This window comes from Haematobia irritans, chromosome 1, assembly GCF_050003625.1.
Source record: "Haematobia irritans isolate KBUSLIRL chromosome 1, ASM5000362v1, whole genome shotgun sequence".
Taxonomy (NCBI): Eukaryota; Metazoa; Arthropoda; class Insecta; order Diptera; family Muscidae; genus Haematobia; species Haematobia irritans.
In genome coordinates, this window is record NC_134397.1 from 84,379,726 (window position 1) to 84,407,510 (window position 27,785).

At 32.4% G+C, this 27,785-nt stretch overlaps 5 protein-coding genes and 1 pseudogene across 6 annotated transcripts in view; 2 read left to right on the forward strand and 4 right to left on the reverse strand.

Moving 5' to 3' along the window:
• Positions 1-1,680: 1,680 nt before the first annotated feature.
• Positions 1,681-2,273, reverse strand: LOC142239674 (myb/SANT-like DNA-binding domain-containing protein 1). The gene is made up of 2 exons (XM_075311461.1): positions 2,068-2,273; positions 1,681-1,982 (listed from the first exon to the last, which is right to left on the reverse strand). The coding sequence occupies exons 1-2, from the start codon at positions 2,214-2,216 to the stop codon at positions 1,814-1,816; spliced, it is 318 nt and encodes a 105-aa protein (XP_075167576.1). The 5' UTR covers positions 2,217-2,273; the 3' UTR covers positions 1,681-1,813.
• Positions 2,274-2,831: 558 nt separating this feature from the next.
• On the reverse strand, positions 2,832-4,913 carry LOC142227058 (uncharacterized; annotated as a pseudogene).
• Positions 4,914-5,559: 646 nt separating this feature from the next.
• On the forward strand, positions 5,560-6,018 carry LOC142239678 (nucleolar protein 10-like). Its single transcript, XM_075311467.1, has 2 exons — positions 5,560-5,670; positions 5,741-6,018. Exons 1-2 carry the CDS (start codon positions 5,667-5,669, stop codon positions 6,004-6,006), a joined length of 270 nt encoding a protein of 89 aa, XP_075167582.1. The 5' UTR covers positions 5,560-5,666; the 3' UTR covers positions 6,007-6,018.
• Positions 6,019-7,040: 1,022 nt separating this feature from the next.
• LOC142227064 (uncharacterized) lies at positions 7,041-8,693 on the reverse strand. Its single transcript, XM_075297392.1, has one exon. It carries the CDS (start codon positions 8,691-8,693, stop codon positions 7,041-7,043), a length of 1,653 nt encoding a protein of 550 aa, XP_075153507.1.
• A 49-nt stretch (positions 8,694-8,742) lies between these two features.
• On the forward strand, positions 8,743-11,006 carry LOC142227073 (uncharacterized). Its single transcript, XM_075297403.1, has 2 exons — positions 8,743-9,264; positions 10,029-11,006. The coding sequence occupies exons 1-2, from the start codon at positions 8,743-8,745 to the stop codon at positions 11,004-11,006; spliced, it is 1,500 nt and encodes a 499-aa protein (XP_075153518.1).
• Positions 11,007-15,892: 4,886 nt separating this feature from the next.
• Positions 15,893-27,785, reverse strand: part of LOC142221317 (trypsin-1) — a 39,642-nt gene continuing 27,749 nt past the window's right edge. For both annotated transcript variants that reach the window (XM_075290995.1, XM_075290996.1), the window contains one exon: positions 15,893-16,327. In XM_075290995.1, coding sequence (XP_075147110.1) covers positions 15,972-16,327 — 356 coding nt within the window. In that variant the 3' untranslated portion in view covers positions 15,893-15,971. The remainder of the gene's footprint in view (positions 16,328-27,785) is intronic.

The window sequence follows — 27,785 nt, forward strand, 5'->3', positions numbered from 1 at the left end:
ACTGCCCTTCCACTGGATGTCCTTTATTATATTTTCTTTTGCCGATTTTTGATTCATCGATTTCGACAATAGTCCAAGGTCCTCCGATTTCGATTGTTGTTTGGAATGAACTAAATATTACAACTTCTCTGCAGAAGTTGTTCCAGTCCACTCCTGTGTGGTTCCCAGCGATATTAGCCTCTGCCATTATATAATCAATTGGTAGGTTATGACACCACATAAAGGCAAAGGCTAATATTTGGTATACCGACAAATGTGAATTATTGAAAAATGTTCCTTTTCTAATGGAACATTTATAATCACATTTGTCGGCTTTTTTGTGGCCTTTTGGGATTTTTGCTCTGCATCTGAAATTAAATGCATTTAATATGATAAGCAGAAATTTTCTTTTACTTAACTCAGCATCCAGCCATCCTCATTATTGTATGGGCATATTTGCATAATATGTCCATTTGGGCACTTGTATTGTCCCTCTTTGGGTATGATACCCCAATCCATTAATTGGCAAAGTGCGTTGTGAGGAATTTTGCCATTTATTTGGTTTTCAAATAAATTATAAATGTCCAATGTTTTTTTAATTTCCATTATTGGTTTAAAACGTGTTTTGAATAACGGTAACTGTGGCGGGATTGCCATATTGGTCATAAAATATTTTAACCGGTTAAACCAACACATATATGCAAATTATTAGAACACTAACCGTTTTGAAAGTATTTGAAAGCATATTGAATACAAATATATTTCAAATTTTTAAAATTACTGTACTGATTTTAAAATTATTTTTCCAAACTTATACTTACCAGACATGTATAATCGAGTTTATCATCAATACATAACTTTGCTACAATAAGGTTCATCAATATGTCTTATACCCCAATCGGAAGATTGTTTGAATATGCCATGCAACAAATTATGTGTAGTAATCGAAGTTTATTTGATATATATCAATACTTTAAACAATTATAGTAAACATTTCAAAGAATGTTTGTTATATATATTATTTGTTTTAAACCCCATTTGAAATTCTTCAATTCCATTACCCCTTGGGACTGCGTTAGCCCACTTTGGACTCTGTCCATAGGAGAAAGTCTTAACCCCCGGCCGAAGGCCGGCTACTTTCCCCCCTTGGGCCTGCGTTAGCCCACTTTGGACTCTGTACATAGGAGAAAGTCTTAAACCCCGGCCGAAGGCCGGCTACTTTCCCCCTTGGGTCTGTGTTAGCCTACTTTGGACTCTGTCCATAGTAGAAAGCCTTAAACCCCGGCCGAAGGCCGGCTACTTTCCCCCCTTGGGTCTGCGTTAGCCCACTTATGGACTCTGTCCATGTAGACGGCCTTCGGCCGGGGATTAAGACTTTCTTCTATGGACAGAGTCCAAAGTGGACTAACGAAAACACAAGGGGAGAAAATATTTCAGCAATAATAAAATTTTTTTTCTACTCAGAGAAAAAACTCCATAACTTTGCTAAAAGCGGACCTATAAAGACATGTTGTACATTAATCGAAAGGCCAGAATATAGGCTTTCAATCTATGTATAAAAAATGTCGGGGTATAATCGAAGACTTTTTGAGATATAACAAAAATACCAAAAAATAAATTTAAAATTTTTCTTTTTTTATTTATATCTCCCAAACTAAATTAAATATATAAGAACGGTATAAAAGTGCATTGAATAAGCTTTCATATGATACCCAATTTGTCAAGATTGGGCAAAAAACAAAAGAGATATATCAAGTTTTTATTGACCCTTTGGAGGGCTATATCTCAAGACCCGGGTACTTCCCTCGGGTATGGGTCACTTTGTTGGAATCAGCTAATCGAATGACACAACATATATTAATTTTAAGCAATTAGGTGAGGGGCCCATAAACTGCAGTTGCTCCACGTTGTGAATTTTGAAGGAACCCAAAATATTATGCACTTTGTGATAATGCTGCCAATTGGATGGCTCTCCTCCTGTGGATCCTATTTTCCCCTTTTCGCTTCTATTTAAACAATTAAAAAATATATCGTTACTTTTATATATCTTTACTGATGATACAGATTGATTTTTGATAAAAGACTCACCTGTACTTTCGAGTAAGATTATCCAATTTCGTCCTCACGTCTGTCCATGCACCTTTAAATCCTACATCTTCGAGCTTTTTAGCCATTTCTTGATAGACATGAGAGTTTTTTCTAGTACCGCGCAAATCATCAATATATTCCTCCCACATGTCTAACAAAACATTCTCCTCCACTGACGACCACACAATACGTTGAGAAGTCTTTTTTTTCGTGCTAAAATTATGAGTTTTTATAAAATAGTAGAAGACAAATGCGTACTTACATGAAACGTCAACTGCCATGAAATTTTTATCAGTGATGGCACTTTTTCTAGAGAAGACACTTAAAATACTCTCAAACAATGAGTTGAAACAAAGTGAAATAGGAACATTTTCCAAAGATGTTAAACATTTTTAAGACGCACGACGTAAAAATTAGTATGGAAAAATTTTAACATCTTTGGCAAATTGATGCAAGATGTTAGATGTGTGTAGTGTAAAAAGACTATTATTTATAAGCGTTTCAAAGACGATTGCAAAACATGTTTTGTAAGTGTCGTAATTGCACGTTTTCTATATGCTTAAAATACACGTTTTGCAAATGCTTAAAAAATACATATTTTTAATGAAATAAGTAAGCGTTTAAAACATTTGTATTGTTTCGAATTTGGTTTTTATTGATTAACTAAAAAAAAAACATTTGTAATGTTATTTCTTTAGTATAAAAATATTAAATTAATATATAAAAAAGGAACTTCATTGTTATTTCATTTAAAAGTAATAAAATTAATAATTAATAATACATACATATATAAAAAAGGAACAATTTTTTGCGTATTGGAAGTATGACTTAGAGGCAAACACAAAGTCTTCTTCCTTGCCTCCATTTTCAGCGAAAGTTTCTGTAATAGAATTTAAATATGTATGAATATAAAAAAGTATTTTTTTTTTATTTATTTAACTCATTTTACAACCAAGCCGAAATGGCCATATACGGTTACAGGGATACTCAAAATAAAGAATTACATTTAATTTACTTAAAAAAAAAATTATAAAAATAATTAGGACTACAATCAAGGACTGCAAAAACCTGACATATAATTACACCTTAATACTAAATATATATCTTAAGTTAAACAGCGTTGGGAACTACAATATGTATACTAAGTTACAAAAACAATTTGATATATGTCTATAAAAAAGCAACAAAACATAATTTAATTGATAATTAGGAATTGATTACTACTCGCAAATGCCTACTTACAAAGGTTGTACTATAAATATTGTTATATTATTTGCTAGACTTGTTTTTTATTTTATTTATTTATTTATTTATTTATTTATATATTTATTTTTTATTATTATTTTTTTTTTTGTTTTAATATATTGTTATTATTTTTTTTTATTTTTATCTTTATTTTTAGTTTTTTGTTTTTTTTTTGGCAATATCATGTAAACATGTGCAATTAATGCTGCTCACTTGAACAATAATAATCAAAAATTCTTTTGCGAAATGTATTCAAGGATAAATGAAAGGATTTTAAGGAAAGTGGCGAAACATTGAATGCACGGGCTAACCTAACCTGAAATGATCGCTCTAGGATAGGAGTAAGCAATGGTAAACGAAGTTGAGGGTTTCTGACCGATCTACAAAATTGGAATAATTCAATCAAAAAAGCAGGTTCCTGACTTCTAAAAACTTTGTAGAAGAATAGCAGATTCCTAATATTTAAAAATTTATATCCAATTACTAGAAACCTCTTTATGTTATTTCACTTACGACGAATGGCAGTGATGACAGTGAAGGTCCTAATGCACTTTTTATCTGCAGTACCTCGCCAGGAAAAGGTCTCTGCAACTTCGTCAGTCATGATTTTTTTCCACGCATTCGTAACAAATTTTCTTGTATTGTATTGTTTTCTTGTATGTTGTAGACAATCTTTTTAGATCTGCTTTCTAAAAATAAAAATAAAATAGACATCAATAGACAGTTACCGAACATTTCGAATTTAAATACTTACCAGCAATGAAAATTTATCTATATTGTCCAATAAGGTTTTTTTTCAAAATTAAGGAAGTCTTGAATATTAGAAAAAGGTTTACTTGGTACAATTATAGAGTTTTTATGCGATACAGCTTTTTTTAGTTCATTAATTTCTTTACGCATTCCCTCAACATTTTCTGTTAATCGCAGCAATATAAGCTTTTTTTTTCCTCAACCTTTTCAACTGCCTTTTGACATGCAGCGCTGATTAATGATTGAATTGCTGCAAAAAATATATAAAAGAAATAAGAAAAAATATTATCGTCAAGCGCGTGGTGTTCTGGCGATTCTTTAAAATTAAGATTTTCGGCTTGGTAAATATTAAAAAGGGATGTTTGAAGCGGCTTATCGAACAAATTATGCAAACCTTGTATCCTTAGTCCTTGAATTAAAAATTGTGCCAGACTATTGTTCACATCATTGGGCTGTGACCGTTCACAAAAAAAAAAAAAATTAAGCAACCACGAAAACAGAATCCGTTCCATTTACATTCACTAAAATAGGCCACAAGCTCTTCGGCGAACTTTTCGAAATCGGCAATCCATCGATGTTAAATTTAATTCTAAGATATTTGTATGCGCTTTATATTCCCACAAAAAATCTGTCAGACTGTCTTTCAAGCCATAATGGACATATTCTCCACCTGCTAACGAGACAGTTGGAGCATCAGTCGGCGTACGTTCTAGCGTTCTTATATCTTTTGGAAGGCCATCAATTTTTTCGCTTAATAAGTCCAATAATTTATTAGCACGATTAAATTTTTTGCTGCAGACATTAAATTAATAGAAACTTACCTTTTAATAATTAACGAGTATCAAACACATTTTTCAACAATAATTTTATGATTTGATTATTCACACAACTTTTTGCCACAATTTTCAATGCCAAGAATGACAAGTTTTGCTTAATTTTATAAAACAATTGGATTTACAAGCAAATTGTAAACAACTTGTGCAAAACACTTGCATTTGCAAGCAAAATGTCAACGACGTTCCAAAACACTTATTTATGCAAGCTTGCTGCAATCTTTATTTACAAAACGCTTGCCAATATGCTTGCTGGGTAAGGCCTAATTGTTGTAAACAACCAGTAAAACGAAGTTAAAAATTTGTCCATAAAGTTTGAACGGTCTTTTGATTCTGAAGTTACAACATTTCCATCAGTTTCAGCCTTGAAATTTAAGGAAGGTCTTCACTTGGGTGTAGGAACAAATCCAGGACATGATTTAGTCTATGATATACGGTCAAAGGAACCGCCATTGATTAAAGACCATTTGAATCGAAAGCACATTAAGCGTTTGGCCTTTAATAGTAATCATAATGCTGTTTACTCTTTAGATGAAGCAAAGCTAAAATTGTGGGATGAACAAAGTGTAAGGTAAGGTTGAGTGCGCATGGTGTCTATTTTAGGTTCTTGGCTCATGAAGATGTCAAAATGTAGTTTTTATTCTTGGATAATTTGACCGAAGAAATTGATTCAGAAGTCGTAGAGAATACGTATGATGATTATCAGTTTGTAACCCGGAAAGATTGGGAAAAGTAGGGTTTGGAACAGCAATTTGCTGAAAGCCTACATGTATGGGTAAGCTAAAAGGATTTTCGTACTTAATACCATATAAGCAATTATTATTAATTGTGTTTTTTTCTCCCAGTTACTTTATTGATCCTCGCTTGTATGAGGCCAAGACAATTGGGGATCCCTTCGCATTTGATCGTTTCCGCAAGGAGAAAATACACCAAGAAATCGAAAGTGAACGTAAACCTCGCCTACAACTTAACAGTAAATAGTCATTTCAAGGCTATATTTGAAAATACCGATTTCAATATTGACAAAAATGCCGAAGAGTATAAACTTTTGGCCCCAGTACTCAATCGTTTGGAGAAATCAAAACTAAAAGAAACTAAGAAACACGAGTGAATGAATAGCATGAAGATGGGATTAAACCCCATGTTTATGATTAACACACCCGAATGAAAATCATCCACACTATTTGAGTATTTGTAAGTTACTAATTTATTTTAAAAAATGTTCATCCTTATACACTACCTACAATCTAAATATTCTTTAAAGCAAAGACAAAGATAAGCAAATATTTATTCAACGCTATCCTGTATTTGTTATCCCTTAGATAAGATTTTATGACCACGCATGTGCAGCACGTTAGTGTGTTATCAGCCGCAGCTGCACTTGTAATGCGTTCTTGATTTTATTTTAATTGCCAGTCATAAACCTTATCTACCCTAAATGCACGTATCGCAGATAGCACATGTTTAGAAATCTAAACACCCCACGAGAAAAGTGACAATGATGAAGACTTATTTGGTCTAGAGAAGAGTGATTATGATGAAGGCAAAGATTCATCTGAAGTTGACAAATGCTTGCTTAAGGTGAGTACTAAGTTCGAGTTTAGCCGTTAAAGTGAAAACTAAATAAGCAAAAAAGGCATAAAATTATACATATTTGTTGCAATTAAAACTTGATGGGGAAGTTCCCAAAGCATCTTTTCACAAAATTAATGTTCTTTTTAATGGATTATTAGAGAAAAGTAATCGTGAAAAATTGTGATTTTAGCGGCTAGACTCGAACTTAATACTCACCTTATCGATAGAATGTGAATTGATTAAAACAAACAACTTAAAAAATTTTGACAAAATTTCTATAGAAATAAAATTTTGGCAAAATTTTCTGTAGAAATAAAATGTTAAGCAATACTTATCATAGTTTCGGCTATAGGTCGATGAAAAAACATTGGATTGATGTTTTTATTTAAGTTTTATTTCCAATATTTCGGTTGACTTCGTCAAAACCGTTTTCAAGGCTAAAGTGAAACAAAAAACAGAAATTTTCAAATTTAATTACAAAAATCACGAACAAACAGAACCAAACTATAAATTATTTAACTACTATTACTATTTACATTTATTCTGGTGTGCACAACTTTACACTCTGTTTTACACTGAATCTAATTTTCTCTTATGTTTTTGTATTGTATGTCTATACATTCGAGCACAGTTCTCAATGTCTTTCTTGTAATTCATTCTCTCGTCAGGTGGAGTGTTGATAATGTGCAGCATTTCAAGAGTAAATCTGCGTCTGTAGTTGTTTTCGTGGTCTAGAATTTTTACGTCTTCTAAGTTTGGCTTGTGACCTGTCAGCGCACAGTGGGCCGCAAGCGCTGTTTTTTGCTCCATGGGGTTTTCAGTGGCTTCAATATCCGATTTGTGAGAAGATAATCTAGTTTTTAGTTTTGTCATTTTAGTACCAATATATGTCTTTTTACATAAATTGGATTTGTCACCTTTACATTTAATCTTATAAATTACATTGCTTTTATCGTCATTTTTGATTTTAGTTTTACTAAATAATCCAATTACTCTTTTCGTAGTTTTTAACGCGAGCTGATATTTCTTTTTGTCGTACAAATTAGACTTGCACAGTCTTTCCGAAAAGCCAGATATATATGTCACTGGTTTGTAAATTTGAAGTTCTTTTTCGGTATTTCCATCTTTGTTGTTAATCTGCTTTGATTTTACTTTATATATTCGATTTTGAATTGTCCTTAATGGGAAATCATTATTGGTCAGTATTCTTTTGATTTTCTCTCCATTTTCGAAATGAAAACTAGGATCACTAATGTTGAATACTCTCCTGATGATGTTCGTCACAGTATTGATTATGATACGTTTGCTATGATTTGAATAAAAGTTAAGTAGACGTCCCGAAGCTGTTCGTTTTTGGTACCAATTTAATTTAAGTTGATTGCCTTGTCTGTGTATTATTGTGTCAAGATATGGCAATTTTTGATCCTGTTCCTCTTCCTTCGTGAATTGAATTTGTCGGTTGTAAGAGTTTAAAGCTTTTAGTGTTTTTTCGACGTCTGATCTTTTTATTATCGCGAATATGTCATCTACATACTTAATTATTATACGTGGTTTAGTTATCTTCTCAAGTACGTCGTCCAAAAGTTCCTCCATAATTATGTCTGCTATAATTGGTGAAGTGGGGGATCCCATGGGCATGCCTTTTAGTTGTTCATAAACCTTGTCCTCAAATTTGAAATATCTTGTATCCTTAATGCAAAATTTTACTAAATCTATGAATACGTCCTTAGGTATTTTTGTATAGTGCTCAATCTTCGTCCATTTTCTTTCAACCGTCTGAATCGCCAAGTTTATGGGAATACTTGGAAACAGGTATACAACGTCCAAGGAGATTAAAATTTCGTCATCTAGTATCAACAGATTGTTCACTTTGGTCTTAAAGGCTATCGAGTCTTTCACATTGTATTTCGAATCTTCCGTAATATTTTTTAATATGTTTACTATGTATTTACATAGATTATACGATGGCGAGTTAATTGACGAGCAAATAGGTCGTAATTGTGTGTCCTCCTTGTGTATTTTTGGTAGTCCATAAATCCTTGGCGCTACTGCGGTCCTACTGGTCAATTTGTTTTTCTCCTGTGCACTAATAATTTTAAGGTTAAATAGTTTATCCACTAATTTATTATTCTTTGTCTGAAGTCTCGAAGTTGGATCCACTTTTAATCGCTTATACGTACACATATCGTGTACAATCTCCTTCATCTTTAAATCGTAGTCCATTTTGTTCATTGCCACTGTTTTTCCCCCTTTGTCAGCACTTAGAATCAGAATGTCGTCATTGTCCTTTAAATATTTTCGTGTTTGTACCACTGTGTTTGTTATATATCTGTCTCTCATGCTCAGTTCTGGTTTACGCAAATGGTCATCTATTAATGCTGTAATCTCCTTTGACGTTGTATCCCTGTTTCCAAGTATTCCCATAAACTTGGCGATTCAGACGATTGAAAGAAAATGGACGAAGATTGAGCACTATACAAAAATACCTAAGGACGTATTCATAGATTTAGTAAAATTTTGCATTAAGGATACAAGATATTTCAAATTTGAGGACAAGGTTTATGAACAACTAAAAGGCATGCCCATGGGATCCCCCGCTTCACCAATTATAGCAGACATAATTATGGAGGAACTTTTGGACGACGTACTTGAGAAGATAACTAAACCACGTATAATAACTAACAGCCGTATTCATAAAAAGTTAAGTGACGTTTATAAACGAATGATAAACTATTTCGTGAAAAATAGCATTCATAAACGATTAATAGCTTACCAAACCTTTAATAAGTCTTTGGTAAATTGTAAAAATTTATTTTAGGATGTACCCTTCTTTAACTGTTTGATAAAATTGCAAAATGCTTTTTTTTTGGACAATACCTATTAATTTATCGCTGTTTTATGCTATTTTGTATATCATTATATGTCAATGTGTATAAAATGGGCGATCTTTTCTTATAAAAACCCTATTTTGATTCCATTTTTCAAAATACTAATCCAAATAAGAGAACTGCAGAAATAGACATACAAAATTCATACCTACCAATATTATGTAAATTTAACGTCATCTTAAACTTCCTTTTGTTACTTTAATGAAAAATGCGTCGAAAATTAGCTTGAGAAATTAAATAGATGAATTCCATTAGATTAGTGATGTGTTTTTAATAACAATAGACTTTATATTCTAATACAATCCGGTTCGATTAATACTAATATTGATACTAACATATTGACTAATTATAAAATTATTGTATATTGTGAGTAATGCATTCTGTATAAATTAATTTAGCCTGGAAAATTATGTTTCGCCACAAAATCATTAAAATGTTGAGATTTTATTTTTATTAAGATCAACCGGTTATAATTCGATCTTCATAACTACGATGAAAATGACAAGATGTAACGACATGTGTTGCCACCTGATCACTAAAAACGCATGATAACTATAATAGTGTTATTAATGATTAATGAATACGTATTTTTATATACGGCTTATAGAATAAAAAGAGCGTGATTGCTATCACTGGTTTAGAGTGCATGTTAATGATTTTTTATGAATAGGGCCGTAAGTATGTAGATGACATATTCGCGATAATAAAAGGATCAGACTTCGAAGAAACACTAAAAGCTTTAAACTCTTACAACCGACAAATTCAATTCACGAAGGAAGAGGAACAGGATCAAAAATTGCCATATCTTGACACAATAATACACAGACAAGGCAATCAACTTAAATTAAATTGGTACCAAAAACCAACAGCTTCGGGACGTCTACTTAACTTTTATTCAAATCATAGCAAACGTATCATAATCAATACTGCGACGAACTTCATCAGGAGAGTATTCAACATTAGTGATCCTAGTTTTCATTTCGAAAATGGAGAGAAAATCAAAAGAATACTGACCAATAATGATTTCCCATTAAGGACAATTCAAAATCTAATATATAAAGTAAAATCAAAGCAGATTAACAACAAAGATGGAAATACCGAAAAAGAACTTCAAATTTACAAGCCAGTGACATATATATCTGGCTTTTCGGAAAGACTGTGCAAGTCTAATTTGTACGACAAAAAGAAATATCAGCTCGCGTTAAAAACTACGAAAAGAGTAAATGGATTATTTAGTAAAACTAAAACTAAAATCAAAAATGACGATAAAAGCCATGTAATTTATAAGATTAAATGTAAAGGTGACAAATCCAATTTATGTAAAAAGACATATATTGGTACTACAATGACAAAACTGAAAACTAGATTATCTTCTCACAAATCGGATATTAAAGCCACTGAAAACCCCATGGAGCAAAAAACAGCGCTTGCGGCCCACTGTGCGCTGACAGGTCACATGCCAAACTTAGAAGACGTAAAAATTCTAGACCACGAAAACAACTACAGGCGCAGATTTACTCTTGAAATGCTGCACATTATCAACACTCCACCTGACGAGAGAATGAATTACAAGAAAGACATTGAGAACTGTGCTCGAATATATAGACATACAATACAAAAACATAAGAGAAAATTAGATTCAGTGTAAAACAGAGTGTAAAGTTGTGCACACCAGAATAAATGTAAATAGTAATAGTAGTTAAATAATTTATTGTTTGGTTTTGTTTGTTCGTGATTTTTGTAATTAAATTTGAAAATTTCTGTTTTTTGTTGCACTTCAGCCTTGAAAACGGTTTTGACGAAGTCAATCGAAATATTGGAAATAAAACTTAAATAAAAACATCAATCCTATGTTTTTTAATCGACCTATAGCCGAAACTATGATAAGTATTGCTTAAAAATAAAATAAAAAGGTCATCGATAAAATTTTGACAAAATTTTCTGTAGAAATAAAATTTTTACAAAATTTTCTGTAGAAATAATACAACTTTTTGTAATTTCTTGTTATTCCATATCTTTTGTCTCATCTTTTGTTCTTTGAGACGCTTGTTCATATGCCTTACTGTAAAATGTAAGCGACATTTGAAAAATAATTTTTTCACATGCTCGGGTAAGTCAACACCATTACTTCTTTCCAATAGTCTTTTTTGTATATGTCTGTTATGGTCTATGCTCTTGCCATTCATAATGTAAAATACTTTTTCCAGTTCTTGGATACTGCTTAAGAAAGCTGGAGATGGTTTTTTGAGGTAACCTTTAGAAACCTGGTCCATTCATGTTGAAGAATTTTCTTTATTGTCATATTTTTTAATATTCAACTTTCGAATTATGTAACCTGCTATATATTCTAAAGCATCGTTTTGCAAAAGACCGAAGTCATAAAACGGTTTTATATTGAAGGAAGATTGATCGAAACAAATGTCATCGGAATTTTCTTCCAGTGGCTTAAAATCAGAAGGCGAAACTTCAATTGCCGGCATATTAAGAGTTGAATTTAGCCATTCAGTGTTATAAGGTTCAACATTTCCCGTGCATGCAAATGTTCGGTATTTCTCGCTGAAAACAATTTTTAACCCTGAAAAGTCATCCTTATTTTTGGTACACTAACGTCATCCTTCGTCCTTTTGACTACAGACTTTTTAAGACGCTATAATTTGCCTCGTGTTCAAATTAGTATAAATCAAATGGTTGAATTATTATAAATTTATTATTTCTTAATCATCAAAAACGCATTTTAGATCGAAAATGAAATTACGCGTCGTCATTTTGACGAAGGAAAAAAACATACCAAAGAGGTACTTTCGTAACCTATATTTAAACTGCTTTGGAGAAGGGTGGTCATGAAGACCACCTTTACTACGCAAAGCACCAAATAAATGCTCCAATATGTCCTGGTTTAGCCTGTTTGTTAGAATATATTGAACTTGAAATTTCTCCTGCATATATTCATAGAGCATTATCAAAGCTTTATTGGATATTAATATTGGATATTAATATGGAAACATTCCAATGATTTTTTGGATGGTATAATTGGTTTCGACATTATTTCATTTATTCGATGTAATGTTTGTTTCTGGCTTTCGAGTTTAATGCCAAAATGTTCCTTGGTAGAATAAATAATTAAATACATTCATAGCCTAAAAAACAAACTAAATTGGATCGAAAATTACCTTTCCGGGGTAGTTAAAAGTATTTGTATTTGAATTCATTACATCGAACCAATCATTAACCATTAACTCTGCCGTTTCCTTTGGTTGATAAATGCTGAATCCGAGATCGTAGCATCGTCGGATGACATTGGCAGTCGTGTTGGAAAAAAGCTGCGCCGCCAATTTTACTTTTTACCGTGCTACTTAAAAATAGTATAAATTAAAAAAAAAAAAAAATCTATTTGCCAAAATACCCACGATATTAACGCCAAAATCTATTGTAACGATGTAAAACATTATTGGGCGGTGTTAAAATAATGCCGTTCATGTAAATCAAGGAAAATTGGTTGCTTCCATGACTTTCCAATAACACCAGGCGCCATTACCACTTGGACAAAGTTATCAGGCATCCGCACGAAATCTTCCGACGCATCGTGTTTGAATGTATGACTTATCTTCATTTCGTCGAAGTCCAGGATACAAATTTTATCGTGATCTGACATATCCGTAGCATGCTTCAGAAAATCAATTGCCGCCGTCATTAAACCTTCTGTTACTGGAATTTTCCGACTCCATCTCTGTAATGTGGACACAGATGGTAACGGAAAACCTTTGCGATAGAGATGATTATATGCACGAGGACCTGCCGCATGAAGACAGATGGCGTTTGCAATGTCATCCCATGCCCAATGTGTGGATTCAGTAGACATCATGCGGCGTATCTGTCCTTCTGTAAATATATTTTTCATACATTCAACAACATTGTTGGCCTGAGTTAGTTGAATCTTCAAATCGCTGTTATTTATTTGCAATTTTTTTATTAGTTTACGATTTTCAGTCCGCTCTTTTACCATTTTAGAGAAAATATCAATGGTAGCTCCAACAACAAATATTAACTAATCTAATAATTATGATTAATACTCATATTCAATACGCATACTCAGTCTGAGTGGATTTGTTCACCATACTCCATTCCGTTTGGGTTTCTTAATTAATCATTTTAGTTTTGTTTGAACGGGGATCACAGGACCTATTGACCAAATTGTACTCTTTATTGCATAGCAATAATGTATGTAAGTAGTTTCTCAGACCAAAATATGCATGTGTTACAAACTGATTGACAAAGTTAGTATACAATATAATTAGAATATTATTATGGGTCTTTCATATTACACTTCCAAAATGCACTTGAACGAGATTTGAACTGATTTTGCCCTATCAAAGAAAAATTCAAATCTCGAAAGATATAGATTTTAAGTGTTATGTGCAATGGTTATTAGATTAATTAGATGATTAATCCCTTATTTCTAGGTTAAAAAGACATTTTCTGCATAATAAATAGGTGTATATTTTTTACATATGAGAGATGGAAGGAATTTTTACCATACCCACTATGACTTCTCCATTTCGTCTGCTGTTGACATGCACACATCTTCTCTAATTTCCTCACATTGGGATGATGTGTTTGTCATAATACCGTCCTCATTATATGATATTGAATGAAACTGTATGTCTCTATATGAAAAAAAATCCTTACATGAAATTAAAATAAATGTATTGCCCCTTTACATTTGATCTGGATGCCGTTGTGGATTCAATCCAATAGGCAAAGCTCTTGACAGCAAATAGCTGAATTTGCCTCTTTTTATAATATCAGCTGCTAAAAAATGTTCTTTGCAGATATATAGGGAAGCCTTCAGTGGAGTGTCGCACGATTGACTCCAATTCAATCGTATTTGTTCATCTGATGGAACTTTGAAAAAGGGGCCACAAAATCCAACATCTGTCTTACGACAAAGGCAGCACTTACCCATTTTTTCTTTTTACTTCTTCTAATTCTTTATAACTAATTTTTAATTGTAAATAATTTATTTAAAAAAGGCACCACCAACAAGATTCAAAAGAAATTACTTGATGTTGATTTTATATATATGTATGTGTGTGTATGGATATAGCACTACTGACAGGTGTCTGTCAAAATAAGCTGGCTTTATAATTCTACCTTAAAATAAGTGTATCCTGCCTTTGTACTCTGTCTCTACTACCTTTTCATACAGCGCTGAGAGATCGCCATCTTACTGACAAGGTAGTGTCTAAAGCGAAACGCTGTAGGTACGCAGCGTATCTACGAATTTTAGGAAAAATTATGGTCATGAATGTTGACACAACACAGTAATCAAAAACTTACTACTTGTGGTATTAGAACACTGAAAAAACAGTGAACCCACCAGGAAGACAACTTTTGATTAATTTTAGAAAATTTTGAATAGTTTTAGAAATTTTTAACTAAACAGTATTACAAGCGCTGGCATCACGCCGATATCACAAAAATAAGTAAATATTTTTCGACAAATTCAAGAAAATTTATTAGACATAAATAATTTTTTTCACTTTTTAAAGAAAATTTTGTAGTTTGAAGGAAAAAATTGGAGTTCAAAATTGCAAGAATGTCTTTAGTGACATACGAAGTTCATGATGGACGCTGTTGTAGTAAAATTTACAAATTTTAAGAAATAATGAACTATTTTGTGAGAAGTACGAATTTAGTAAAACTTTTTACTTCATTTGCGTATAATTTTTTCCTGTCTTTTAGTTCATTTAACTAACGTACGCAAAAAATTATTAGAGTAAATGAAACTTTCTCCAAATATAATAATTTCATGAACTAAAATATAGTTAAATTGGCTTTAGTGAAATAGTGAGTTCACTTTTTTTTGAGTGAAGGGATTTAAAAATAATAACTTACCTGTGTAGACCAAAAGTGATTCATTTTATTAATACTAATAATTAAAATCATATCGAGCCCTGCTGAGCCCTCTATTTTTTTAGTTTTTTATTCTTATGAAATATAAATTAATTATTTTTTTCCTGAAAATTTGCTTTTTTCTTGACATTTTTCAAATAGAGTAACCACTATAGCGATCGTGGGCATCGTTAATAGTAGCGAAATTACATTTCAGACAAAATTGCAACATATTAATTGATAACACCAATAAAATATACCCTTGTTTTCTCAAGTAGGCAACTACTACTATTTGTACTATAGTTATTCCCAATATACTTCCAAAATTCACATTAACTAGATTTCAACTGTCAATTGCCACATAAAACCCTCTATTATATATAAAATATTGTAAAGAAAATTTCCCGGCAATTCACGTACTTAATTCCCGGGAAAGCGGGAGTGAAAAATTGATGTATTCACAGTGCAGTATTATTTCAGGTATGCAACTTTTCATTACTTCCTTCACAGATTAATTGGCGTAAATTATTACTATATTTTGAAATAATGTTGGAGGACCCTAATACCCTTACTGCAATCAATTTTTTTCAGGTTATACGGTACGGATAGCGAAATTTTATAGTAAATATTTCAGGCAATAAATTGTGAAAACAGTATTTTTTATTATTCTAGGTATTATTTTTTAAATATTGTTAAGTGACAAAGCTAAGTGAATTAGTTCTCAAGAACAAATGCATGTATTTTTTAAATTTGACTTAATCCAGGGTATGAATTTACTAACACGAGTATAAACCCCAGGATATCCATCTCTTCCACATCCAACTCCCCATGAAACTATTCCAACTATGAAATATTTTATTCCATTTGATAGTATTAGTGGTCCACCGCTGTCACCTTGACATGAATCCATGTTTGGTCTTCCGGCGCAAAGCATTGTAGATGTTATTCTTGTGCTCTTGTATTTCTGGTTTCTGCACTCGGTTATGGACATTATCGGTACTTTGACTTGATTTATAATAGCTGGCAATTCCCCCCCTTCTGAAGTTCTGCCCCATCCAACAACTGTACCAATTCGACCTGAAAAAATTAGTTATTATAAAATCTGTATCTCTTTATACTCTCCGATAGATTTAACATTTATTAATTTTTATACCCACCACCATAGAATGGTGACGGGGGTATAATAAGTTTGTCATTCCGTTTGTAACACATCGAAATATCGATTTCCGACTATATAAAGTATATATATTCTTGATCAGGGAGAAATTCTAAGACGATATAACCATGTCCGTCTGTCTGTTGTAATCACGCTACAGTCTTCAATAATGAAGCAATCGTGCTGAAATTTTGCACAAACTCGTCTTTTGTCTGCAGACAGGTCAAGTTCGAAGATGGGCTATATCGGTCCAGGTTTTGATATAGTCCTTATAGAAATTGTAGTTTTTATCCAATTTGCCTGAAATTTGACATCTAGAGGTATTTTATGACCACAAAGAGGTGTGCCAAAAATGGTGAGTATCGGTCCATGTTTTGGTATAGCCCCCATATAGACCGATCTCCCGATTTTAAATTTTGGGCTTATAGAAACCGCAGTTTTTACTCAATTTACCTGAAATTGGAAATCTAGAGGTATTGTAGGACCACAAATACGTGTGCCAAAAATTGTGAGTATCGGTCCATATTTTGGTATAGCCCCCATATAGACCGATCTCCCGATTTTACTTCTTGGGCTTATAGAAACCGCAGTTTTTATTCAATTTACCTGAAATTGGAAATCTAGAGGTACTGTAGGACCACAAATACGTGTGCCAAAAATTGTGAGTATCGGTCCATATTTTGGTATAGCCCCCATATAGACCGATCTCCCGATTTTACTTCTTGGGCTTATAGAAACCGTAGTTTTTATCCAATTTGTCTGAAATTGGAAATCTAGAGGTATTTTAGGACCATAAAGAGGTGTGACGAAAATGGTGAGTATCGGTCCATATTTTGGTATAGCCCCCATATAGACCGATTTCCAGATTTTACTTCTTGGGCTTCTAGAATCCGAAGTTTTTATCCTATCAGTCCATATTTTAGTATAGCCCCCATAAGAACGATCTCCCGATCTAACTCCTTGGGTTTCTAGAAACTGTAGTTTTTATCTGATTTGCCTGAAATTGTAAATATTCTGGTATTTTAGGCTCACAAAAATGTGTATCGGATTAAGTTTTTATCGGTCCATTTGGTAATGCCTCCATATAGACCGACTTCACTTCTTGAGCGTGTAGAAGGCGCACTGATCATGAAAATTGCTTGAAACTCAATGCAAAATTTTACTTCTACAGATTTAAGATTTCAAATCAAGATTGCACACTTACAAGAGATGTTAATGATTCCTCTAAAACTCAAACAAAAATGGTTCTTATAAATCCAGAATCGGATATAGTCCTCATAGGTGACATCTTTAAATTTATCTTCGGGAAGTGTCCTCAAGTCCTCAAGCCCTCCTGAAATTTCAAAGGAAACCCTAATATTTAGTTCATGGTGGTGGGTATTTAAGATTCGGCCCGGCCGAACTTAGTGCTGTATATACTTGTTATAAAATATTTTTTGTCAATTCCAAGTTCTTAATTGCTAGTGGAAAAAAAAACTGCACAGAAAAAAATTTCACGAAAAATTTTCCAATTAAAATTTTAATTGAGTTTTAAAAAATATTCAATTAAAAATTTAATTGATTCAACAAATTTTTTAATTGAAACAAAAATTAATAGTATCAATTAAAAATTTTTTTTGGGTGTACAAAACGCCCTGGTGGAAGTAGATGAATGAACCACCAAATGGGGATTTAAAGTAAACAGTTGGAAATATGTTCACGTTGATTTTACGCAAAGACAAACACAATATAATCCCACCTTCATAAAAGGCCAACAAGTACCTGTAGCTGACTCTGCAAAATACTTTGGAATGATAATAGATAGCAAATTATACTGGAAACCCCTTGTATTAAATAAAAAGAAGGCCCTCGAATTAAAATATCGAGAGTTCAAATGGCTGATCGGAAACAAACTTATGACATACACGCAAAGAAAAAAAACGTTTGGAAAACGTGTACCGAAAACGTTTTTCTTTTGTTAGAGTTTTTTGAATTGCTTCGAAAATTTTAAACATTTATCACCAACAAAATTCGTTTGTTACAAAATGTATATTTTTCAATAAAAAAAATATTTTTGAATCAACAACACATTCCATTTCGTGTATATCAAGCACTGTTCTTTTCTGACTTAAAGTCTTTAATAAGACACATTTTACAGTTTCATAGAAAAAATTTAATATAGAAGTATGTAATGTTGAACATATTTTCCGAATCTTTCGAACATATCTGGAATATGTGGAAAAAAAAAATAATTTTTTGGTGTTCGGTCGAAGCAGGGTTCGAACCCACGACCCTTGGCATGCAAGGCGGACGTAGCAATCACTGCTCCATGGTGCCCAACTAAATGTATGTTTCTGTTAAATAAAATTTGTTTAATCGGCTCGTTGTCGCCGCATACTATGATGCATAAATATAACTTATAACGATAATTGTCTATTGATGACAATAACAGCTACGTAGACCAGTGGATAGTTTGTTTGCTTACAAAATGTGTGGCGAAGCCTTGTTAACATGGCAAGCGCATAGCCAAAATAAATGAACACATAAAACAGTTTTCCGAAACAACATACAAGCACTTTCACATAAATTGCTCTTTTTTTAATCTCTCGCTGTATTATGTTGATATCTTTCGTCAAGAATGTTTCATTATTTTTATGAAACATTCCTGTCCCAAACATAATATATTCAAACATATAATGCTAGTTTAGGGACACTTAAATATATTTATATTAATATATTTATATACACATTTTGTTTATATCGGAACATATGAAAAACATATTTTTCTAACAGTGTAGGGATCTGAAAATCATCACTGTAAGAGATGAAATTCAGCATGCAGCAGACAACTATGAAACACGTCTGCGCCATCACTTAAATCCGGAAATTCCCAAACTCATAGAAGCAAATGTAACGCGAAGACTAAGTCGGTATAAGCCTCTAGATCTAAAGAGCAGATTTGCCCAGCGAATTGTGCACTGAATCAAAAGCTCCATCACATTAATATTAATACATATATTAAAAAATTTAGATTAGTCAGAGTTCAATTTGGTACTAAATTGGGTTGTGGTAACATTTGCCGATGGCAAGGTATGTTAAAACATCTCAAAATTGTCTTCTAAATTATGACTTAGTCCATTTGAAGTGAATGTTTGATAAAAATTACAAATTCCTATATAAGACAATTTATTTTATAAATAATTATGAAAAGAATCGAACCATGTGGTAATTAGAGTGCCAAATTTCAGAAAAAATCGCGTCCTTCAGAAAAAATTGCATGTACACAATTTGCTTCAATCATATATATTTTCAGGATTTGTCGAAACAAAATATTGCTTGTATTGTTCAAACATATTATGTTTCACTTTAAGCATATATATTCTAAAGTCCCATTTGGTTACTTTAATTTTTACTTGTGTTGGATTACAAATAAATATGTTTATAATTTATTTGAATGTTATACTGCAAATATTTATTTATAAACAAAATATAAAAGTCAACAAGCAATCACGAATATTTACGTTTCACATATTCCTTCATGTTGGACTTTTAGCCCAAAGATTATAGATTTGAGGAAGATAGGAAATTGGCTTGCGTCATACCAAATGTTGCATTTACCAGATTAGTTTATTACATGTTTGCAATCTTTTAGTTGTTTTTCGTTTTTAAATGAAAAATTTTATTTTCTTAATGAAACAATGTTAAATTTAAGGCAACAACAAAAAAATACATTTTCCCCTTTATGGAAATTTATTTCGTGCACTTAATTTCTTTTTATTTGCATTTTAATGCTATGTCAATACTTGTCGTATACGCGTTTGGTTCGAGTATTAGACTAATCTGGTAAATGGTTCGATCTCCTCAGTAGCTAATTTCCTATCTTCCTCAAATCTATAATCTTTGTTTTAGCCTTACTGTGTTGTGTTGATGTCTTTCGTTATATCCAAAGATTATAGATTTGAGGAAGATAGGAAATTAGCTACTGAGGAGATCGAACCATTAACCAGATTAGTCTAATACTCGAACCAAACGCGTATACGACAAGTATTGACACAGCATTAAAATGCAAATAAAAAGAAATTAAGTGCACGAAATAAATTTCCATAAAGGGGAAAATGTATTTTTTTGTTGTTGCCTTAAATTTAACATTGTTTCATTAAGAAAATAAAATTTTTCATTTAAAAACGAAAAACAACTAAAAGATTGCAAACATGTAATAAACTAATCTGGTAAATGCAACATTTGGTATGACGCAAGCCAATTTCCTATCTTCCTCAAATCTATAATCTTTGGTTATATCTCCCATTTGTCATCTTTAGGTTTTCTTTATACTTTCTCGGCCTCTCTTTCAAAACACATATATGTTTATAGACAATTTCTAAATTAATATATCATTCCTTCACGTATATAATATTTAAGTAAATGTAATGTCCCAAACATAATATCCCAGCAAAAAAAGCGTCGCCAAAAAAGTAATGAAAATGTTCTTTTTGGATCTGGAAGTGGTGCAAAATTGACGCAGAAGCAATGAATTTAACATGGGCTTGTCATAGGACGGAAGTCCTCCATTTCAATAGCCGTTGCACTGAATTTGCATCACTTCTTTAGGTATGATCCGAATTCAATGTTTTAGATGTAAATTAAAAAAAAACTGTGATATTTTGTCAAATAAATAATTTTTATAATTTTTAATGGATTCGGAAATATTTGACCTCAAATATATTCAAAAAATCACAATTTTTTCAGATAGGATTTAGCATTTTTTCGACAAAATTTAAATGATTTGTACCATTTTATGAATTCTTACTCTGTTTTTAACCTATTTGAAACAAAAAAAGTTAAAATTGTCCTTTAAAAGTTTAAAAAAATCAAGTTATAAAAAATTGAATTAAAAGAACTTCCTGGGTAGTTAAATAAAGAACATCATTGGAAGTGCATCTTCTGGAAGTGCTTTTAAAGTTGTGCCTTTGGAAGAACTTCCAAATGTTTTTGCTAGGATGTTCTAAGATATTAACATATATATAACATATATATGAACATTATATGATTGCACTTAAAAATAATGTGCTAAAAATTTGAGCTCCAAACGTATAATTTTTACACGGAAACATATGAAAAACAGTCTTTTTCATCCGTGTGGTCTTCCTATGAGTTCCGAAGGTCAAATCATCGGTTTATATGGTGAACCAATATGGATCAATTTTTGCATGGTTGTTGCAAGTCTATACTAACATAACGTACCCAGTTTCAACCAATTTTTGCGCGACTCAGAATTCTTTATGGCGACTACACGTAGGGATGCCAGACGTGCTCTTTTTTACAAAATGTGCTCTTAAAACAAGATAGGCCAAAAGAGCACGCAAAAGTGCTCTATTTTTAGTTAAGTACTATTTTTGTGCTCTTTTTATGCATCACAACAAATATTACTCCAACGCGATTTAATAAATGGTAAAAGTAAACTAAGCATACGTAAATGTCACACTACGAGATTTTCCTACGCCGTTATTTTCTAATTAAATAGTGTTTTACTTTATATATCAGAGTCAAAGAAGAGCACGTCGATGTTGCTTCTTCACTTTGTACTCTGTTCTAACTGTAATCAATTCAATAACATTTTTCACAAAAACACAAAACAAATGACTTAGCTTGAGTTGAAAGTGGTTTATTTTATGTATATGTTATGAACCTTTTTTATGTTTAAATGAATTATTATGGAATTAAATGTTTTTATTTTATTTGAAAAAGTGTGTTCTTTCTTTTTTCGTATGTGCTCTTTTTATAAACTGAATGTGCTCTTTTTGTTTCTTCAAAATCTGGCATCCCTAACTACACGCAAAAAAAAAACGTTTGGAAAGCGTTATTATTTTGTTATTTAATTTTTATTTTTGAGATAAAAAATAATTTTTGTCACAATCTATATATAGGTCGTTAATAATGCTATGTTCTCACTAGGGTTGTCACCCGGAATTTCGGGACGGTATTAATTCTGAATTGTTCAATTTAACAATTCAAATTTTTTTAAATTTGTGGCTTTTTAGAATTATTTATTACTAAATTGGAGTCTCCATTCATTGCAAACGGTCCTTAGATTTCATACCCGACAAATTGAGTTAATAAACGTAAAGGGTGATACGGTCAAAATTTGGTCAATATAAACTTGACGTATTTCTTTCAATTTTGCATTTAAAAAAACTGAACACCCCTCATTTTGAAGGTGTGTGTGTGTAGAATGTTGCTCCTATTTTGATTTTGGATTTCACTCTTCAGTTGTCAAAATGCCGTCCAAGCAAGAAGAGCAGCGTATCAAAATTTTGCTCGCGAAAATCCGAGCTACTCGCACGCAAAGCTGGCAAAATCGCTAAAAGTTGCCAAATCAACCGTTACAAATGTAATTAAAGTGGGTGTATCGTCTACAACCGTGCATCGAGCCAAAAAACGGACTATCGACTTACAAGAAGGTAGTGACTCCAAATCGCGATGATAAACAAAATACGACGGCCAAAGCGCGATCCCGGCAGGCTGTACACGACAATGCTGACGAAGTTTGACTGCGTGCTAATGGACGACGAAACCTACGTCATAGCCGACTACAAGCAGCTTCCGGGACAGGAGTTTTATACGGCAAAAGGAAGGGGAAAGGTAGCAGATATTTTCAAGCACATAAAACTGTCAAAGTTCGCAAAGAAATATCTGGTTTGGCAAGCCATCTGTACCTGTGGCTTGAAAAACAGCATTTTCATAGCTTCCGGGACTGTCAACCAAGAAATTTAGTGAAAGAGTATTTGAATAAACGTCTGCTGCCTTACCTGAAGAAACACGGTTGTTCCGTACTGTTTTGGACGGATTTGGCATCTTGCCATTACGGTCAAAAGGCCATGGAGTGGTACGCCGCCAACAACGCGCAGGTGGTTCCCAAGGACAAGAACCCTCCCAACACGCCAGAGCTCCGCCCAATTGAGAAATACTGGGCTATTGTCAAGCGGAACCTAAAGAAGACCAAAAAAACTGCTAAGAACGAGCAGCAGTTCAAGGCAAACTGGCTTTCTGCGGCGAAGAAGGTGGACAAGGTGGCTGTACAAAATCTGATGGCAGGTGTCAAGCGTGAGGCCCGGCATTTCGGATTTGGAAAAGCGAAAGCCTAACTGAATATTTTCCTGAATTTTATACTAATTGAACTTGAAAAAGAAATTTAATTTGATTTTTTAAATAAACGATTTCACCGATTTACACGCGTTTCCCCTTGAACAAATTTTGACCGTATCACCCTTTATATGGTAGACCTTGAGTAAGTATTTATTATACATGAGGTATACTAAAAAAAATTTCAAAACATATTAGTTGCGTTCCTCTACTTTACATGTAATAAAAGTAGTAATGGATAAAGGAACACAACTGTGGTAGTTTGACATTGTTGCTGATATTTTTGGGCTAGCGATGCTACTTTGTAAATTATTTGTACCACGGCAAAGCCGACTATAAAAAACCGTTTTTTCGGGAGATTCGAGTGTAATTTACTTCGCTTTAGTGAATTACCCGAAGTTGACAAATATACTTTTCCTCTCTTGGTTGAGCTAATCTTGTGGTTTAGCGAACGCACGATTTGAAATCAAAAAAATGGTTGAAGGACAAACCAACAATAACAAACAAAACAAATGAATTTTACTCAACTTTAGAATTAAAATTGATTAACATTTACTATTTTAAACAATTAATACGATTGTATCTAATTCTTGAACGTCTTATTGTTAAAAATAATTATTTACTTTCAATATATTAAACCCTTCGTTGCATGATTTAATTTGAACAAGGATAACAATTTTTTGATATGTTAGAATTGTGGTATATGGAGTTATGATCCCGAATTCGTTCAATTCTGATCACTGCAGTGACTTGTTCTCCATGGAGAAAAAATTACGTAATATAGCAATATATATGCAATTTCATACAGATAGTCAATATCTTTAGTGCAGGATGTTATACCTATATGTCACAGGCAGAGGTGGAATGCGATCACATCAAAAACGTTTTAAGTGAAAAATGTTATTGCTGGATGGGGAAAATGGAACAGTTTTAGTAAAAAAAATGTTGTTTTCTCGACAACAACATAATGTTTCCAAAATCAGATACATAATTTCCGAGAAAATAGATTGTTTGCGACAAACATGTTACATGATCCTCATCGAAAACCAAAATTTTGAACAGTCGGAAGGGCGACGAAACTACTATGGGTGGCCCAAACAAGAAAAAGATTGAAGAACTACTTAATGATAAGAGGATGAAGAACAGAAACGTCGTACGATTCATTACCAGGCACCTAGAGTGGGGGACATATCTGTGCCGAGTAAGAACAGCGGATGATTGTGTATGCTGCCGTATTTTGACGAAAAAGAGTCTTTGGAACTCTGTTTATGTCAAATTCTATTCTTTTACAAGATATAGAAATCGCCATATCGGATATGATTCGGTTTGATGGAACAAAGAAGTTATTGAGTACCACAAGCTGAAAACTGGTTTTGGTATATGCTAGCATGTATGATACACGGAAACTTAGACCCTCCTTTTTACCTAGGTTAGGTATAGTGGTGACCCATAACTTCATTTTCCCTTAGACTTTTCAGTCAATTATGATACCAAAGTGGTGGACTTTTGTTTATCACTGAGTGCAGTTCGATTGCGCATTAACCTCCATAGCCTAGTTCGAACGGTCTTTCACATTATGGTGGAACCACTTTGAGAAACTTTGAAAAACCTAAAATTGTCACCTACATTATTGACAGGGTATAGACCACCGCACAGTGGTTCCAAATCGCTTTTTTTTGGAAATAATTCTGCAACTTTTGAACGGATAAAGATATCAAGATAGTTTTTTTCTTTGTGTGAAAGCTGAAATGTTTTTCTGTAAGGTTTCAAATTTGTGGATCCCTAGTTGGATCCCTAGTTGGGCGGACCTGTAGGCGTTGAAAATTGTCCGTCTCGGGGGAATGCAATTTATTTTAGCTGTCAACGCAATTTTGGACCGATTTCGATGATTTCTTTGCTGTATAGAACTTGTAAAGCTCTACAAAAAAATTACGTGCGTGTGCGATTATCTTTTACTGTTAACAAGATATGGGCATCACAATTTATTTTTTTTTTTTTTGCAACATTTTGGCAAAGTGGGGTCAGTATTTTGAAACTAGAGTGGATTCGTAATTTTCTTAACTGCATTGCATGATTATTTAGTTCCCGATGGCCATGTAAGTGTACATATATCGGACAATAGATATATGTTATATGGGATCTATCTAAAACTGAATCGATTTCCACTTGACTGTACTACTAATTAGACTCCTAGTGTAAAATTGAAAGCAAAACTAAGCAAAGCTCTGGGTTTTGCAGTAACACCGGATTTTGTAAGTATTTTGTATGGCCCCAGAACAGCTACGCATGCCGAGTTTGGTTGAAATCGGTTCTGATTTAGATATAGCCCGCATATATATCTTACGCCCGATAAGCACTAATATGGATCCAGAAGCCATATTTTTCTCTGATTTACTTCAAATTTTGCACAATAAATATATTTGAAAGTATCGCCGTGCCGAATTTCATCGGTTTAGATTTAGATATAGCACCCATATAAACGTAACATACATTTGCAGAAATGCATTATTTTACCCAAGTTAGTAACGTTTAGTGCAAATTTTTCGCGCATTTAGCTCAGCACGGGCTTAATATAATACATCGTTGGAAAGGTATTTGAGAGAGCTTTATTCCTATGCAATTGACAAGAACAAGGAACACGAAAATTCGAAGATTTTGGGGCACGGAACAATTTTTATTCGAAAATTCCGATTTTTTGGGAATTAAAAATATGAATTGAAACCTTAATAACTTTTGAACTAATTGCAATATCATTATGATTTTTATTGATTTTTGCAGAGAAAATGGTTTTAAAAACTATTGCTAAATACACCATTCCCAAAATTGGTATCAAAAATCCCCAAAGTGGGGACATATGTTGAAAAAACATTATTTTTTGTAATTTGCATATTTATCAGATGTTTATAGTTAGTTAGTGGACACATAGGACTTTTTGGGAAAGACATCGGCTTAGCAATCGGTGTTTTGCTAAATGAGGATTTTTGAAAACAAAATTTTTTCTTTTTGAAAAATTCGATTTCGGGAGGAGAAGAACTCCTATATTACTTGACCCAAATGACCGATAAAAGCTTAAAACGTATTTTATTTGGTTTTATATAAGAAACAAGTAAAAAATATTGGGAGAAATCTATAAAAAAAAAATGGTACGACAGAAAGAAGTTATGTGGCTTTTTCTAAAAAAATGGTCAACATTTTTTTTCATTTAGATAAGTTCAGGATTTTCTTATAAATTAGTTCATGTATTGCATCGTATTTTAGTTCATTATTACGAAGCTGTGGGAAGAATGTACTCACACTCATTCAAAAAATGTTCCGGTTTACGGAAAAATGAAAAATTTTTTGGGAAACCTATAATAAGAAATTGGTGTCAAATGAACTGTTTGTCAGTATAATTTTCAAAAAAGGAGAGAAATTAAGGAATAAAAGGTACAACAAGCCCATATGCAACTAAGAAATTTTTTGTACAGTACAAGTAAATTTTCTATAACCACTAGTACTTTATTTCAAAAAATTATTATTATATTACACAAAACTATGGCTTATGATATACAATAAAGGAAATATTTTTATTCGCACGTTGGATGCAGTTACTTGTCGGTAGTTAGTTATTGCTTTAAAAGAGTAATATTCTATGTTAGTAGAACCAAAACTAATTAATTTCAATTTCCATGTTTTCTATCCACATGAAGGATATATGTGGCATAAGTTGCTATATTCATTGAATTGTTGCCCAATTTCATCTATTTAGCTAATGTTTGTTGTGCGGATTTGCTTACAAGCATCTGAAATTGCAAAGTTAATGTGGGTATTAAGTTCGAGTTTTTTCACTAAAGTGAAAATTAAAACAGTAAAAGAAGGCATAAAATTATACATATTAGTTGCAGATTTTATTATAACTTGATGGGGAACAGCGCAAAGCAAGTTTTCACAATGTTTGTATTCCTTAAAAAGTATTATTAAAGAAAAGTAATCGTGAAAAAATTGCGATTTTAGCGGCTAAACTCGAACTTAATACTCACCTTTATACAAAAATAAAAAAAAAGAAAAAATTTTAAGAAATTGTGATCTATTTTGTGGGGATACGAATTTAACTAATCTTTATGCTTCATTTGGGTACAATTTATTTCTCTTTTTTAGTTACTTTAACGTACGCTAAAAATTATTACAGTCATCGAAATTTTCTTAAAACGTAATAATTCCATGAACTAAAATAAAATTAAATCGGCTTTAGTGAAATATAGGGTTCACTATTTTGTTTTG